This window comes from Danio rerio, chromosome 5, assembly GCF_049306965.1.
Source record: "Danio rerio strain Tuebingen ecotype United States chromosome 5, GRCz12tu, whole genome shotgun sequence".
NCBI lineage: Eukaryota > Metazoa > Chordata > Actinopteri > Cypriniformes > Danionidae > Danio > Danio rerio.
Genome location: NC_133180.1, coordinates 28,904,952 through 28,921,212, shown reverse-complemented (window position 1 = coordinate 28,921,212; position 16,261 = coordinate 28,904,952). Strand labels below are relative to the sequence as shown.

At 35.5% G+C, this 16,261-nt stretch overlaps 2 protein-coding genes across 3 annotated transcripts in view; both read right to left on the bottom strand.

The window, feature by feature from the left end:
- The window catches only part of dnah10 (dynein axonemal heavy chain 10), a 72,086-nt gene extending 67,679 nt beyond the window's left edge, over nt 1-4,407 (bottom strand). The window contains exons 1-6 of the mRNA XM_009301568.5: nt 4,054-4,407; nt 2,413-2,541; nt 2,187-2,311; nt 1,397-1,502; nt 1,200-1,315; nt 890-1,106 (exon numbers count right to left, since the gene is read on the bottom strand). Of these exons, the coding sequence (XP_009299843.1) occupies nt 890-1,106; nt 1,200-1,315; nt 1,397-1,502; nt 2,187-2,311; nt 2,413-2,541; nt 4,054-4,279 (919 nt within the window). The 5' untranslated portion in view covers nt 4,280-4,407. The remainder of the gene's footprint in view (nt 1-889; nt 1,107-1,199; nt 1,316-1,396; nt 1,503-2,186; nt 2,312-2,412; nt 2,542-4,053) is intronic.
- Nucleotides 4,408-5,579: 1,172 nt separating this feature from the next.
- On the bottom strand, nt 5,580-15,841 carry vamp5 (vesicle-associated membrane protein 5). 2 transcript variants are annotated; one of them, NM_001256606.1, is made up of 3 exons: nt 15,658-15,841; nt 8,664-8,807; nt 5,580-6,682 (listed from the first exon to the last, which is right to left on the bottom strand). In NM_001256606.1, exons 1-3 carry the CDS (start codon nt 15,658-15,660, stop codon nt 6,491-6,493), a joined length of 339 nt encoding a protein of 112 aa, NP_001243535.1. In that variant the 5' UTR covers nt 15,661-15,841; the 3' UTR covers nt 5,580-6,490. The 2 variants fall into 2 exon arrangements, with proteins under 2 accessions (NP_001243535.1, NP_001243536.1); NM_001256607.1 differs by having other exon boundaries at nt 8,664-8,804.
- Between the last annotated feature and the right edge of the window lie 420 nt (nt 15,842-16,261).

Sequence of the window (16,261 nt, the reverse complement as noted above, 5' to 3'; positions counted from 1 at the left end):
AATTTTAACTTCAACTGTATATGTGGAACGGCATCTTTAAACATACTGTCATTAAATGTCTCCACATTTTATATCTATTCTTTGTGAGCCACCAACCCTTCATGCAGTTACATTCAGGCGAATCCTATACTCCCTTTCATCTTTCCTTTATTCTGTCATCCTCTCTGCTCACATGCACCCAGTTTTCATTCAAAGATGTAAACAGAGAAACAGACACTTTATGCTACACGTTCACTTCTTTTCTAGATGGTATCTGCACGCCAGCTCAAGTTACCCATGTAACGCCTGGTTATGATGTCCTTCAGCAGAGAGAAACTGGTACAAATTAAAAAGCTCCAGCCGACCTGAGTGTGTACCAGTCTATTACTTACATCTTTAGAGAGACTGCATTACTGTCAGTTGTTGAAAGATAAAAACTAGGAAAAGAAAGATCTTAAATATACATATATAAATTGAAATATACAAAAAAAAAAGTAAAATTAATCAGTAACCATAAAAACTAACTAGTGGCAGGAAAAGGGAACAAAAAACTACAGTAGGGCAAATGAAACAGGAAGCAAAAATACTAAAACAAAACAAAAACATGACAGCACTGTCAACACTGATTTAAATCATTCAAGCTTTTTAAGTGGTCTTGTGCACAACATCAACATGTAGGCAGGATTTCTCAAGTACCGAGTGACACGAAAGATTGCTGTAATGGCTGCTGAAAAATGTACAGCGGCTCGGCCAAGGGACAAATTCTATTTTAATATATATTAAAATACAAAATTAATATTTCCCTTTTTTAATCTTATTTCTTATTTTTGATCAATCAATAAATATTTGCTGAACTCAAAACACTGAAATATAAATATTCCTGCTATTTAAATTGACACCAGCAGCATACCTTCCAGCTGCCGTAGAGTTTGGTCTATGACCTGTAGGAATTTATGTGTGCTGTGGAGAAGATCATCCCGGACTTCAAAAGACCCACGGGACTCTACAGGCTGCTGCTTTTCACCTTCTGTTGTCTTGCTTATGTCATTGTCTTCAGAGCCAGCAACACCCTGATAGCCACCATTAGTGAGTCTCTGCTGGTTCGCCGAAAGACGAGGGATATACACCTGTGAACAAAGTGTAAGTTGATTCATAAAAAATATATACTTTCAAAGCATAACTACTTGAAACACATTTTTATGAAGATGAGAATCACGCACATGGTTGAGAAGCCCACTAAGCATCTTCAAGGGGTGGTCATTCATCATGCCAAACTCAATAAGTCTGGGCATCAAATGATTAGCCTCGTTTATGTCCACTGGTTCAGTGATGGTTTCTGTATAAGATAAGCACCAGACCAGACAGTTACAGATAGTACAATACTATAAGAGACACATTTTGGAAATGCCTTATATACCTTTAGTGTTCCTCAGGAAGTAAAGGACATTGTATTTCTCAAACCTCTCTGGTATAATGTTCACTTCCACATGAAGCTCGACGTGATACACAACCTGGATCTCAAACTTGAGAAAGGAACAATAAAACCAAAATTTGTCAGAGAATCATCATTAACACCCTACAATAAAGTCTTGTTTGTTAACATCAGTTAACCCTTTATAGGGCACTCATTGAAATAGTCATTGGAAAACCCCTGGAGTGTTACTAGGGGTTATTAAAAGCATTTTAAAGGTTTATAATTAAAAAAAGGTTCCTCTCCCAGGATTAATGTATTCAAATTACCTATGAACAGCATGTAGTAACTTGTTTATGTTACCTAATCAATAGAAATTAATTATTAATTAATAGCAGCTTGTGGTTAACATGGATGCACACAGAAGAACAGGTTACTGGATTAACTTCTTTAGTGATAATGGCACAAAATTCCAATGAACCAATTAGACTTTAGGAAAATGTTTACAGTTCTACTCTTCTTTTACACCATTCTTATTCATCTAAAATTCGCTCCGATTTTAGCAAAAGATGCTGATCGGGCTGATTTAATTGACAAAATCATGTTGACTGTTAGTTGAAATTGTAAAAACTGATGTTAACAAGTACGACTTGATTTTGTAGTAGTAAATGTAGAAATGATCTGATTTCATACAAATATAGATTAATACTAAATAATCTGATTAAACATACATAATACTTTAAGACTGCATTTCATTTATAATCTTAATTATCAATTAACTGTAATGGTGATTTACATTGCGAAGTGGTTTATCCCCATTCTCTGTAGTCTCTGACAGGCCTTCAACTGCAAGATTCTGACTTTGAGAGTCTTCTGGGTTTGATGACTCCTGGCTTTTTCTTTTTTGGCCTTTTCTTTTCTCTTTAGCCATGTGTGGTAAATGGAAAAATAAATGAGGAACTTGTACTGTATATTCAGAAAAGTTACAATATTGATATGAATCATTGCTGAAGCAAACTCACTGTCAGCAGGGGTTTTCTCTCTGTCTGAGAGGAGCGTCCTTTCAGAGGAAGCAGATGGACTTCTTTCTGAGTCATTCTCCTCACCTTCTACTGGATCTTGGGGTATGTGGAATGGCTTGGTGCTGTTTGCTATTGAACATAAAATACTCTTTTTTAAGACATCTTATAACTTAAGATATTATAGTATACACTCTCCGGCCACTTTATTAGGTACACCTGTCCAACTGCTTGTTAACGCAAATTTCTAATCAGCCAATCTCATGGCAGCAACTCTATGCATTTAGGCATGTAGACATAGTCAAGACTCAGTAGTTGCTGCAGTTCAAACAGAGCATCAGAATGGAGAAGAAAGGTTATTTAAGTGACTTTGAATGTGGCATGGTTGTTGGTGCCAGGCAGGCTGGTCTGAGTATTTCAGAAACTCCTGATCTGCTGGAATTCACACACGACCCTCTCTAGTGTTTACAGAGAATGGTCTGAAAAAGAGAAAATATCCAGTGTTCTGTGGGTGCAAATGCCTTGTTGACGGTCACTCAAATAACCACTCGTTACAACCGAGGTATGCAGAAGAGCATCTCTGAACGCACGACACGTGGAACGAACCTTAAGGCGGATAGGCTACAGCAGCCAAAGACCACTCCGGGTGCCACTCCTGTCAGCTAAGAACAGGAATCTGAGGCAACAATTTGCATTGGCTCACCAAAATTGGACAATAGAAGATTGTTTCTGCTGCAACATTTAAATGGTAGGGTCAGAATTTGGCATCAACAACATGAAAGCATGGATCCATCCTGCCTTGTTTCAACGGTTCAGGCTGGTGGTGGTGTAATGGTGTGGGGGTCATTTTCTTGGCACACTCTGGGCCCATTATTACAAATTAAGCATCGTGTCAATGCCACAGCCTACCTGAGTATTGTTGCAGACCATGTCCATCTCTGTATGACCACAGTGTACCAATCTTCTGATGGCTACTTCCAGCAGGATAACGCTCCATGTCATAAAGCATGAATCATGTCAGACTGGTTTCTTGAACATGACAATGAATACACTGTTCTCAAATGGCCTCCACAGCCAATAGAACTCAATCCAATTGAGCACCTTTGGGGTGTGGTGGAACGGGAGATTCACATCATAGATGTTCAGCCGACAAATCTGCAGCAACTGCGTGATACTATCATGTCAATATGGACCAAAATATCTGAGGAATATTTCCAGTACCTTGTTGAATCGATGCCACGAAAGATTAAGGCAGTTTTGAAGGCAAAAGGAGATCCAACCCGTACTAGCAAGGTGTACCTAAAAAGTAACTTAGCCAGTGAGTGTAGTTCATTCACTTAATTTTAAGACTATGCAATGGGTTTAATGTTACTCACTTTTTTCCCAAGTAAAGTCAACTAATCAGCTTTTACAGTACCTTGTTGAATCTATGCCATAAAGGATTATGGCATGTAGTAATGCTAATAAAGTGACCGGTGGTGAGTGTATTATCTCAGTGAATGAGAAATTGAGTAACGTTTCTAAACGTCACACTCCACGTCCACGTCCACGTGCAGAAACTATTCGTTAACTAATGTAACGTTACTAAGTAGTTAATGTTAAGAGGGAAGTTACAATTGCGTTAAAATGAAAACGTAACGTTACCTGCAGGAATTTCAACTTCAATCTCCTCTTCTCGTACATTCTTGAAGAAAAAAAGTGTTAAAGCCACCTCTTCCTCCGTGACCACGTTTAAAAAGTGTTTGATTTTCTGCTCTTCCTCTCCATCACCGCGGCTGAGCAACTCGTCAAAGCAGCCTGAATCAGGCAAATCATACATCACACATACTGCATTTTTAATCCACTCCACTCGAGAGTCGTCGTGAGCCATGCTCACTGTTTTCTGGAGGAATAACTATATGGTAACGTTTGTAGTTTGCACAAAAAATATATATATTTAGACCATCATTTCTGAAACTGACACCGCGCACTGGTTTTAGTTGACGTTGCTATAACAACAGCGGGTCACATGCGTGCACTGTCGTATGGGGTTGCCAGATCACCAGCACAAATCATACGATCCATGACTCGCAAAGAAAAGATTGAAACGTTTAGTACAAAAGTTTTATAAATGTGTTTTTGAATGTTATGCTCTGCTAAACTCATGATTATTAAAAAAAAAAAAAAACGGTTTCCCACTCTTAGCCATGTATTCCTTCCCTGACTTTTTCCTTCACTGTAAGGAAAACAAAATGGTGCTGTGCTTATTTGCACAAAAATAATAAAATTGCAATACTCGGACTGCTATGCCATCATAAATTGTGAAAATTATAGATAGAAGAAGGCTTTAAGACAAAATGTAATTTTTAATTCCTAAAGTGGCCATATTCTGACTGAAGAGAGTTGAATGAGCTGGCCAGTTTTTATTTGCCCATAGGTTAGTTTTTATTTTAAAACAACTCTTACCAGATGATAAGTTTGTGTTTATATATTTTTATATATATTTCTTTATTCTTTTGTTTTAAATGCTAATCTCATAAATAATATTTATAAAACTGGAAGTTGCGGTTTAAATCCAAATTTTTAAATAAATTTGACAAAATTGTAGAAAATATGTTTGTTGCATAAAAAAAGTGTGGTTATAATCACTGTCCGATAAGCTGATCAAGCAAAGATTAGTTCTTAAAATCACTAAAATGCACAACTGAATAGAAAATGAGGCGAATAACTGCAAAAAAAGATCCACTTAAATGCTGTTCATACATTAGGTGTCCTCAAACATTGCACCAGGTATATACAAATTACAAGATGTTTTCACGCCTGACTAGGAGGTGGTTTTTGTCAAATCAAATTTGTACACAGTGAGATGATTTTGAGTTGTCAGTGTTTTAGTTTATATGTGATTATGCCTGAATGTTTTAAACTGACTTTTTAATTGGATTTTATTGTTTTAATTTTAACCTGTCCAGGGACTGCAGGTGGAAATTAGCAAACCTGCTACAACCTGGCACAATGCATCTTTCCTCTTTGAGGTTAATGTAATCTTTGTGCATTACCCCTGTTAAATAAATAAATTCATTCTTTAAAGCCCCAAAAAGGAGCCTTCCCACATGTACAAGCAAGACACTGTTCTGATTATTGAAATGTGTTTTTTTACGCTAGAAAGAATGAGAGTAAAGCCAAACGTGACAAAGTATTTACAATGGACGTTTATTTATATGTACACATGCAAATAATATAGTGCTGTTTGTAGCAGCAAATTATTAATCATATAAACATATACATTTTATATTGATAATGGACAAAGATAATCAAATCTTCAACAGTGACAAAACTCTTACACACTCCCCTAACAAATCTGAATACAGGAGGAAACCTCCTATGGTTGTTATAGCGCTGAAAATCAAAATATTAAGAATTATTCACTTCTTAATCTATATAGAAGTTTTAGCACAAAAATAACACAAATCAAAGAATACACATGCCAACCAAATCCTGAATTACCCCAAAAAGTGCACATTTTGTATCTCTCCAAAGTCAAAAATACATGCATTAAAAATACATGCAATTATTCTCATCAGCTCATCAGTAAGAGTCCAAGATGTCAAACGGGTATGTCAGATACATGGGTTTGTTCTGTAACTAACAAGTGAAAAATCCACACACTTAACAAAACCTGACACCATTACACACATTTTTTCTGCTGACAAACAGAATCAAGAAATTTGAAGATCACTGACAGTAAAACATGTTTTTCCAGGTACACTTTGATCTACACATGACACCAATTTACCTAATGTATGGTTAAATTATGCTTAGTCCAAGAAGAATCTGTGTAAAATGTTACTATTATTGCCACATAATAAGTATGTGTATATGTTGCCACTGAAAATGAAAAAGCGGAAATGATTATGACACCATGGTACCGTTTGTATGACACCCACCACAAATAGCATCACAGATTTAGCTTGCACTGTATCACAATGAGTGATCTATGATACTTTAGTACAAAAGAACCTGAAGGATTTTCAGGACGTTTATTTTCTTTAGAGTTTAAAAAAATGTGTTGACTCATTATCTTGTTTGCTAGCTTCTAGTAATTTCATGGGGCCTTTGTTGTTGTTGTCGTGGATGCGTCTTTACCATTGTCATCATTGCTAAAGCTCAATGCCACAGCCAAGATTATGCCAAGAAGCACTGCAGCTGCAACTGCTGCTATAACCACTTTATACTTGATATTTTCCCAGCGCTTCTTCTGTTTCACCTTTGTGGCGGTCTTTGAGAATGCTTTGCCCTGAAAAGTAATAACAAAACAAAGTTGTTTTTTTTATTTTACATTTTATATTTAACAAGATAAAACTGTCCCCAACATTTTTTTTTAAATAAACAAATCACCATTGAGTCTTCTCATCAAGCAAATAAGAGAAAAGCCATGCGAGGCTTTGAAATGGACTTGATACTCATTTTGTTTTCCTAAATGTGATTATAGTCTTTGTTTGGAGTAGTCATTGACACCAACCACACAGTGGGAATCATAAATCAAACTGTGCTCATATATTTGGCCAAAGGAGAGCTGGTTGTGACTTGGCCTGGCTTCTCCTAGTTTTTTTTTTTTTTTTTTTTTTTTGCTATTGTCATTTTTATCTTTGGCTTTCTCATTCATTAAACGCAAGAATACAAGACAAATAGTATTTACTATTGTTACTGATTTAACTGCACTGACACTGTTGGCTAATTCAATTCGGTTCAAGTTTATTTGTTCAGTGTTTTCCCAATAATTACTGTCCAAAATTAGAATCAAAACAAGAAAAAAAAAAAAAACCTTAAGGTTGGACAGAACAGATAGTTAACCTGGAGTTATACAATTTTGTTGTCATTGAGTCCTTGGAACACGGAATGTTTATAAGAAAATGCCTGAGGCACAAATAGAGCAACAAGTGTGTTTCCTGCAGGATATGAACAACATTTTAAATTTAGTTGGATTATGATACTAAGATTCCTTACTTGACAGGTCGTGTTTAGTTGCTAGGTTTGGTTCTGATGTTATTGCTTTGTTATTTTAAATGCTGCTTTGTACACCAAACAAGCAGACTAAGATCACAAAAAATGGGTCCCTGTCCACTTTTAAACAAAATTTGGTGCAGAGTGACAGAAGACTACAATGTAGTCCAAAAAAATAAAAATAAAATGAATAAATAAATTATATACAGTGTGTATGCATGTATGTATGTATGCATACATATATATACATACACACACACACACACACACACACACACACACACGCACACACACATATATATATATATACATACATACATATACATACATATATATACATACATACATACACACACACACACACACACACACACACACACACACACACACACACACACACACACACACACACACACACACACACAAACACACACATATATATATATACACATACATATATATATATATATATATATATATATATACATACATATATATATATATATATATATATATATATATATATATATATATACACACATATATACACACACACACATATATACATATATATATACACATATACATACATATATATATATATATATATATAGTAGATGATCAGGTTAGAATTCTCAAGCAAACCTGTTTTTTTTTTTTTTTTCTCATCAGTCACACTGTTTTGGATGTCATGAAAGCCTAACAAAATAACCAAGAAAATCAAACTACAGTTGTGATCTTTGAACTTGGACCGTTATTGAACCAAACTGGATCAATACTGAACTAAATAAAAGCCTCATGGTCTTCTGGAACGCTGTGTAACTGCTGATAATTAACTTGTTTGTTTGTACATTTATTTTTCCACTCCAATGGAATTTTGAGTATGCTCGCATGAGACAAAAAAATGAAAATCAATGTGAACTTGTTGCCTAACCACAATGCATGTCTTGTGCAAACAGCCTGCCATACTATTACACAAGTTTTTGTTCATCTCAAAACAAAGGGAAATAGCTTTCTAAAATTAACAAAGTAAACTAAACTCAGGATGCAAATTGAACACTTTTTTTTCCCCCGTATACTCCACCAAGACACTATTAATAGACTCAAATTCGATAGGTCCTTGCTCTGCCTAGAAAACACTTGAAATTCCGGAAACCCAGTTTATAGTTTTCCAAGTCCTCAGAGAGCTGTATATCATGTTCACAGGAACACAGAATAAGTTAATGGGACAGCTCGTTTATGTGCTTAAATAGTTGGTGTTACAAAAGTTCTACCTTTACAAGTAGGTCGTCAGCCCTGGTCTCCAGTTCCTTGAGTTTTCCTGATCGCTCTTCAGCCTTGTTTAGGTTATCCAGCATGATACCTTTAACTTCCTCCACATCTTTTTGAGCCTCGCTGAGGCGGCTGTTCCCATTCTGCTGAGAACAGATGAAATGGCTCATTGGAAAAGACAAAAGCACTAGCTAATAACACAACATACATTGCCCTTAGTTCATACATATTTTTAAACAAAATATTGTTTTTCGTAAAGGAGTAGATGTCATTCAGTGTCCCACTAGATGAGTGGTTCTTAACCAGTCAACCAGGGCCTAAAAGCATCTCAAGATGATTAAAAAAATAATAATAAATATTCAAGTTATTTATTTACTTAATTACTTTAATTTATAACCTAAACTACTTTTTCTTCAGACAATCTTGACTAATAGACCCTTTTCACATTTTTGGGTTTCTCAGTAACGGAAGACATCATAGCTGGGTAAACTATAGAATACAACAAATAATTTTTTACAGTCTTATTTGCTCAAATAATAAAAGAAAACTCCAGGATAGTGTTTTCAAGACTTTCAGAAAAAGAAAAAAAAGTAGTGCGAGACTAATTTTGTCAAATTTACTCTCAGCCCCATATACGCTGCCTTAGAAACACCTAGCATAAGCAGTAATTAGCTTTTTGTAATTTGACGCAAAGATGATACAATACATTCATAAATGCATATAAAAAAATATTAAATAATACCGTTAAACCGTCATCAGTTTTGTGAAAAAGGTCCATCAATTTATTCAAGATTTAAAGTATAGACCTAGAAATATACTGTATATCAGTTTGTGTTTGTCCAAAAAAAAAGGTCAGCAGCTGGATTTAACTAGGCAAGTATGTAAGAAACTCCCACTGGATAATGACTGCATGGATGATTATGTTTCAGTTGGAAACAAGATATTTAACCCTAACTGATGCAGAGAGTGTCTTCTTATTGCTTGTAGACACATCCTGTGCTCATGGAAAGATGCTCATTTGTTTCTAAAGGGTCAAATAATTATCATGCATCAAACAAAGGAAACGTCGAAGGAAATTACATTATATTAATAAAAATGGGAGCGATATTGGGGAACCAACATCTTTGAGGAAAAAAATGTGGTCGAAAAAAATCCTGAATGATCGATATGGGAAATCACATAAATATCTGCTGAAATCAAATTGAGAAAAAAAATATATTATCATGCATCAAGCAAAGAAAACATAGGAGATTACAACATATTATTAAAACTGGGAAGGATAATGGGGAACCAACATCTTTGAGAAAGAAATGTGGTCAAAAATAACCTTGGATGATCAAGATGGGGAATTACTTAAATATCTGCTGAAATCAAATTGAGAAAAAAAAATATTATCATGCATCAAGCAAAGAAAACATCGAAGGGGATAACAACAACATATTATTAAAACCGGAAAAAATAATAGGGAATCAACATCTTTGAGAAAGAAATGTGGTCAAAAAAACCCTCGATGATCGAGATGAGAGAAATAACTTAAATATCGGCTGAAAATAAATTAAGAAAATAATAAAACAAGAGTAGTATTAACTCACAGCTGTTTAACAGTGAACATAAGCCAACTGCACAGCATTGCCAACTGCACAATGTGAAAGGGGCTTAAGGGATTGGGACTAAACAGCTGTGTATCCATCAGACAAGCACTTATCAGTGAGGCTAATAAGAAAAAAACACACATAAATTCAGTTTGCTAGGGAGCATAACGAATTGTACCCTGGAGAAATGGAAGATGTACATGTGGCGTGATGACTCCAGATTTACCCTGTTTCAGAGTGCACGAGGAGAAGGAGAGAGTCGGATAAAATGATGCCCTCATCATGCATTGTGCCTACCATACAAGCTTGGGATCTTGGTCAGCTCTAAGTTCAGCAATGTTATGTGCCCAAGGAATGAGGTCAGCTGACTACCTGAATTTATTGAATGACCAGAGAATTCGATGAATGGATTTTTGCATTCCCTGATGGCACAAGCATATTCCAAGATGACAATGGCAGAATTCATTGAGCTCAGATTGTAAAAGAATGCTTCAGGGAGAATGAGGCATCACATAGATTGACCACCACAGAGTCCAGATCTTAACCCTGTTGAGAATGAGATGTGCTAAAAAGACTTTGCACGGTCATTTGTCTCTCTTATCATCGATATAAGATCTTGGCAAAACATTCACGCAACTTTGGATGGGAATTAATGTTATGATATTGCAGAAGCATAATGAATGCCATGGCAAATGAATGCCGTAATCAAAGCTAATGGCAGAGCAATAAAATTAAAATAAATAAAATAAGGTGTGTGTGACTTTTTTTGGACAGTAAAGCTGCTTTTCCACTATCGTGCCAAACCGTTCTAAGAACACTTCGGTACGGTTACGGTTGTTTCTCCACTGAGCCTGGAACGGAGCGGCACGATTACAAACCGTTCTCAGCCCGGAATTCTCGGCACGGTTAGACAACCGTGCTGAACTGTGCTGACAGACTCTGTGTGTTGACGTCGCGACTCGGTTGCTAAGCTACCACAGCTGGCTCAGCAGAAGCGCGCTAGTCATCAGACATCCTCAATAAACTACAGTACATTAAATATAAAATAACGATCCAGGTCTAAACGATACAGTTTGAAAAGGGTGGATGATTTCCTAAATTAATGATGTTAGTGGTTCGTATGGGATGAGAGCATAGAGCAGTCTCTGGCAGAGAAGTGAATAACTCATCACATTCTTACGAAGATATTTTATCCATTAACGTTATTATTTTATTGACTTGAATACAGACCTACTTCGCCTGCTGAATGTGAGTTTATTGCACGCAGCGCTGTATTTCACAGCACAAAACTCGCTCTGATCTGGGAGAGACATGCCAGCGACTTGCGCTGCTCACTTTTTTTCCTGCTGCGCATCGAATAAAGTGAATAAAGTCACGCTTAGCATCGTCGATGTCCAAATTCCACAACAACATCACGATATATATATCCATGGAACACGAACTTGCAGACTCTTTTAACAACGAGGAAATAATTGCACTTTTTAATTCAAAGCCAGGACAGCTTGTTAATACCGGCGAGACCACCTGAAGGACGTCGTGTTGTAATGTCGGCCGTCCAAAAGACTTTGCTTGACAGCTTTACGGAGCAGCACTGTAACTGTCCAAGGTACTGTTGTATGATTTATATTATAGCATATGCACTAATAAACAAGTCAAAAGAATGAATGAATTAAATAAATATGGATTCTTAAATGTCAGTATTGCTTTTACTCAAAAAATATCAATACGTTTTGACAAATGTTTTATAAAAATAAAATGAGCAATTTTCATCATTTCAGCTCTAGATAATTATATGATTCAGTTATACATAAGTTATATGACATTTATGAGGCATGTAACATGTTTCTGTGTTTTAGTTTTTTTGTGGTGATCTTTATATAGCTACGCAAATATTTTCTAAAACGTCTAGCAATAATTCGCCTACAGCTTGTTAGTTAATATGAACACAAAAATAATTATTATAATAAAAATAAAATAATCAAAATAAAAAGATAATAGAGAAGCATTTTGCTAAATATAATAGTGCTTTAAATGCTTTAAATCCTGCAATATATGTGTTGTTTCATATTCGTTTTTTTTCACTTGCTGCATTCGTTATTTAATGTTTGAATACTAAAACAAATAACAGCCATCGCTTAATTGGTTTCATTTTACCATCAAAATGTAGTATATTTTATATCATTATCAACTTTTGATATAAAAACGCAGTGTAATTTAATTAATTGTTAAAAATGAAATAATTTATGTGCTGTGTTTTTATTAGTGAAAGTGCCCGCTCACCTTTGACAAGGCCTGTACAAAATTATATTTCTGCCACTATAATACAAATGCACTATTTTTGTTGTCTTATCATTGTTTATTTTTCTGTTATGTTCAGAGATTTTAAATATTATTTATTTCCCCTCCAATTATTTTTAATCATCACGTTACATTTTGGTAATTTTCCCTCCAAATAAAATTTAGCCAGAGCTGCGCAACATATAAATAAATAAGGGTGCACATTTAGCACCCCTATTTCATAGAGCGGCATAACAGTGTTTAGTCACATGGTTGCTTTTGATTTTATGAAAAAAAATAAATAAATAGTTTCGGCTCTTATTTAACTTTAGTTGAACAAAGGGAGCCGTTTACATTGCGTTACCAAGGCAACTACTGATGCGTTTTGTGTAATGTTTTAAAGAGCTTTGTCGCAGCACGACAGTGGAAAATGAAACCGTATCCGTGCTGTCTGGCCCGGTTTGGCACGGAATGGAACAGTTCTGTTTAAAGAACGATTCAGCACGATAGTGGAAAAGCGGCTTAAGTGTGTGTGTATATGTAAAGTGTGTTTTTTGTAGAAAGTATATTTACTTTAGTTGGATAACTGCAGAGAAGGTATTTCTCAGTTATTTTTGTTTTAGCCTAAACTAAATAAATAAAATAAAATTATATTTATTTAAAAGACACTGATACTGTAATAGACAAAAAAATGACCAAATAAAAATCAAACTATTAATAAAAAAATAAAAGAGCTACGGAATATTACACCAAGCTCCATCATATTTTGTCAGGTGGAAATAGTGAGAAAAATATGTATATATATCTTCAAACTTAATCCAGTAAATCAGGAAAAACTGGAAATGTTTTGAAGTTTTTACTGTATATATTGCTGTAAAATATCTGGTCGATTGGGGGTCAAAAAGGTAAAGAAGAACCACAGTACAACATATTTAATGTGTGAGAAATGCAACCAATAAAGCATTATAAACAAAAAGTAGTGATGAAATCTTCCTGGACGCCTCCCATTATAACAGCCTTAAAAATTGTGTTTACAACAAGCATAAGGAATGGAATTCTGGAAGAGTGCCATGTCGCTTACAGTTTAACAAGGAACAGAGAGAGACAGAGAAATCTCTAAAGGCTATTGCATCGAAACCCACAATGATGCCTTTGTGAAAACAGCATGGCTGAGCGCCATGAAATAGGACTGTGACCTCCCTGACATTAGTATGCTCTACAGCAGTAGACATGTCATCTGTATATCAGCTGAGTCGGACTGTTAATTCCTCTCTTTGTGCTCAGAAGGATGTAAGTGACTTTAGGTCAAGGTTTGGTTGACGGGAAACTGTCAGACAAAGATCAGTGAAATTATTCATTTTACAGGAAACGCCACTTATTATTCATACCATCTCACATAATAGCCACAGACAATGGAACAGTGGTTCACAACTGGTGTGTCACAGCCTGAAATGGCTCATAGCTCGCTGCAGAGCCATTTGAGGAGAGCTGAGCTCCAGCGAGGGGGAGCATGAGCTGTCCCTCCTCCTCCTCCTGTAAGCCGTTTTAATGCGTACACCAACCCCACCCCTAACCCTACCCCCAGTGACATCACTCATAGAAGAAGTGCAAAAAAGGTGGAGCTTAAGCTTAAGCTCCCCCTCGCTGGAGCTCAGCTCTCCTCAAATGGCTCTGCAGCGAGCACCACTTGGATAGATCTGGTCTAATAGGACAATAGGGGGAAACTAAAAAACATGCTAAAAGGAAATGACAATTTAAATAGCACATTAAATTGCAACTAGCCGTATAATTGGGTACAAGATTAAGTCTAAGATTGTTTGTTGTTGATGTTGTCTTCTTTCTTCTTTTGAGTGATATATTTTAAGTGAATATAATGATGGGTTATACAGCCACATGTTAATTTTTATTATATTTATGTAACCCTTTACAACAAGTTTGAATTAGTTAATGTTAGTTAATGTATTTACTATTATGAACAAACAATGAACAGTACATTGCAGTAGTTGTTCACGTTAGTTAACGTTAGTTAATGAAAATACAGTTCTTTGTTAGCTTATGTTAACTTATGGTGCATTACCTAATGCTAAAAAGCATGAATTTAGATTTACTTGATAAAGTTTTAGTAAATTTTGAACTATGAATAATAAATGATGCACATGTTTTGTTCATTGTCAGTTTATATTAATAAACACATCAACTAATATTAATTAATGAAAACTTATTGCAAAGTGTGACCCATTTTTCTTTAGATGTGTACAATGAATGAATAGAGTTAAAAGAATGAGGATTTTGTAACATGAACATGAAATACATTATATGGAAAACTGAATTATATATATTTTTTAAGCAAAATCTATTTTATTTGGCTTATTTTGTAAACTACTGACAACGTTTCTATTTCATTTTAAAATGTAATTTAGAGGTATTTGTGTTTAATACAACAAAAAAATTACATTTTCAGACATATGTAGAGTTTGAGTTTTTCATCACCATTTTCATTGAACCAGAACTGCAGGATACAAATCTCTTTTTACATCCTTTCTTTGCCTCCTTCCTTCCCTTCCTTCCTCTCTAGTTTTGACTGCTATAATGAATATGGAATTTCCTTGAGACAAGGCAAAAAATCCCCTCTCTTGTGTTTCAACAAACACCTGAAATAAACCAACAATAAAGGCTAAAGACCTTTTGAATGACTTTTAAATGACTTTGAAAAGAACAAGGCAGTTTCAAATTCAGACACAAACAATAAGAACGATACTAGCAACTTACTATCACATATCTCTAACAAAGCGAATTGAAAGCTAACCTACTATAGCCTGTCGAAACAAAAATCTAAATAGATTTCACTTTCATAATGATCGTTAAGCATGGCAGAACTGCACTTGTTTGTAACAACAATAAACAACGTCAAACCAACTTTATGCGGCGTTTGCCGTCACTTTTTATTAGCTTCTTATCTAACCGTTTTTGTGTTATAGATCCAGAAAACTTCCCTCATATACAGGTTTGAGCTACACATTTTGTTTCTAAAACGTTTGCCCTCAATGGTCTTGATTTGTAAAGCTAACCTCAAAATATCACCAGCAAAACGAAACAAACTTTAAAGTTTCAAAACAAAACAACTTACCATTGTATCAATCTGTGGGTTAAATGCGCCAGAAACTGTCACCGAATATACTGCATCGGAAAGAGCACTAGCAGCTGATAAGAGAAAACAGTACAAGCTCGATATCTTCAAACTTCATGCGCAAAAAAATGCTCCTCCAGAGTTTTATTCTTCTGCGCTGGCGCTGTCACGAGGCGCCTCCCATATCGCACCAACATGTCTTTTTACCAAATCCAACAGCAGGTGGCACTGTCTGAGAAAACGATAGGTCTGGAAGTGCAGGTCTGAGCGTGGTCTCAGGGCATAGATATATAGATGTCGCCAAACCCTATTGTTGTCTATTAGAAGGAATGCGTCAATAGAGCTGCCATATTGAAACAGAGTAGCGCTCCTTTGAAATGAATGCTTGCCCAAGGTACAGTGGAGGACTGTGGCCATCCAAAGCCAAAGATATACACATATGCACATATATCTATGATCGGGAGTTTTCCTGGATGTTAGTTTGTAATTTTTCTTTCTAATTACGAAAATTATAATTTTACATCACTTTTGTACATTGATGGATCAGTGATTGCACTGGCGTTCCTGACAAAAAGCTTGTTTGTGTGTACAGAAATGTACTATC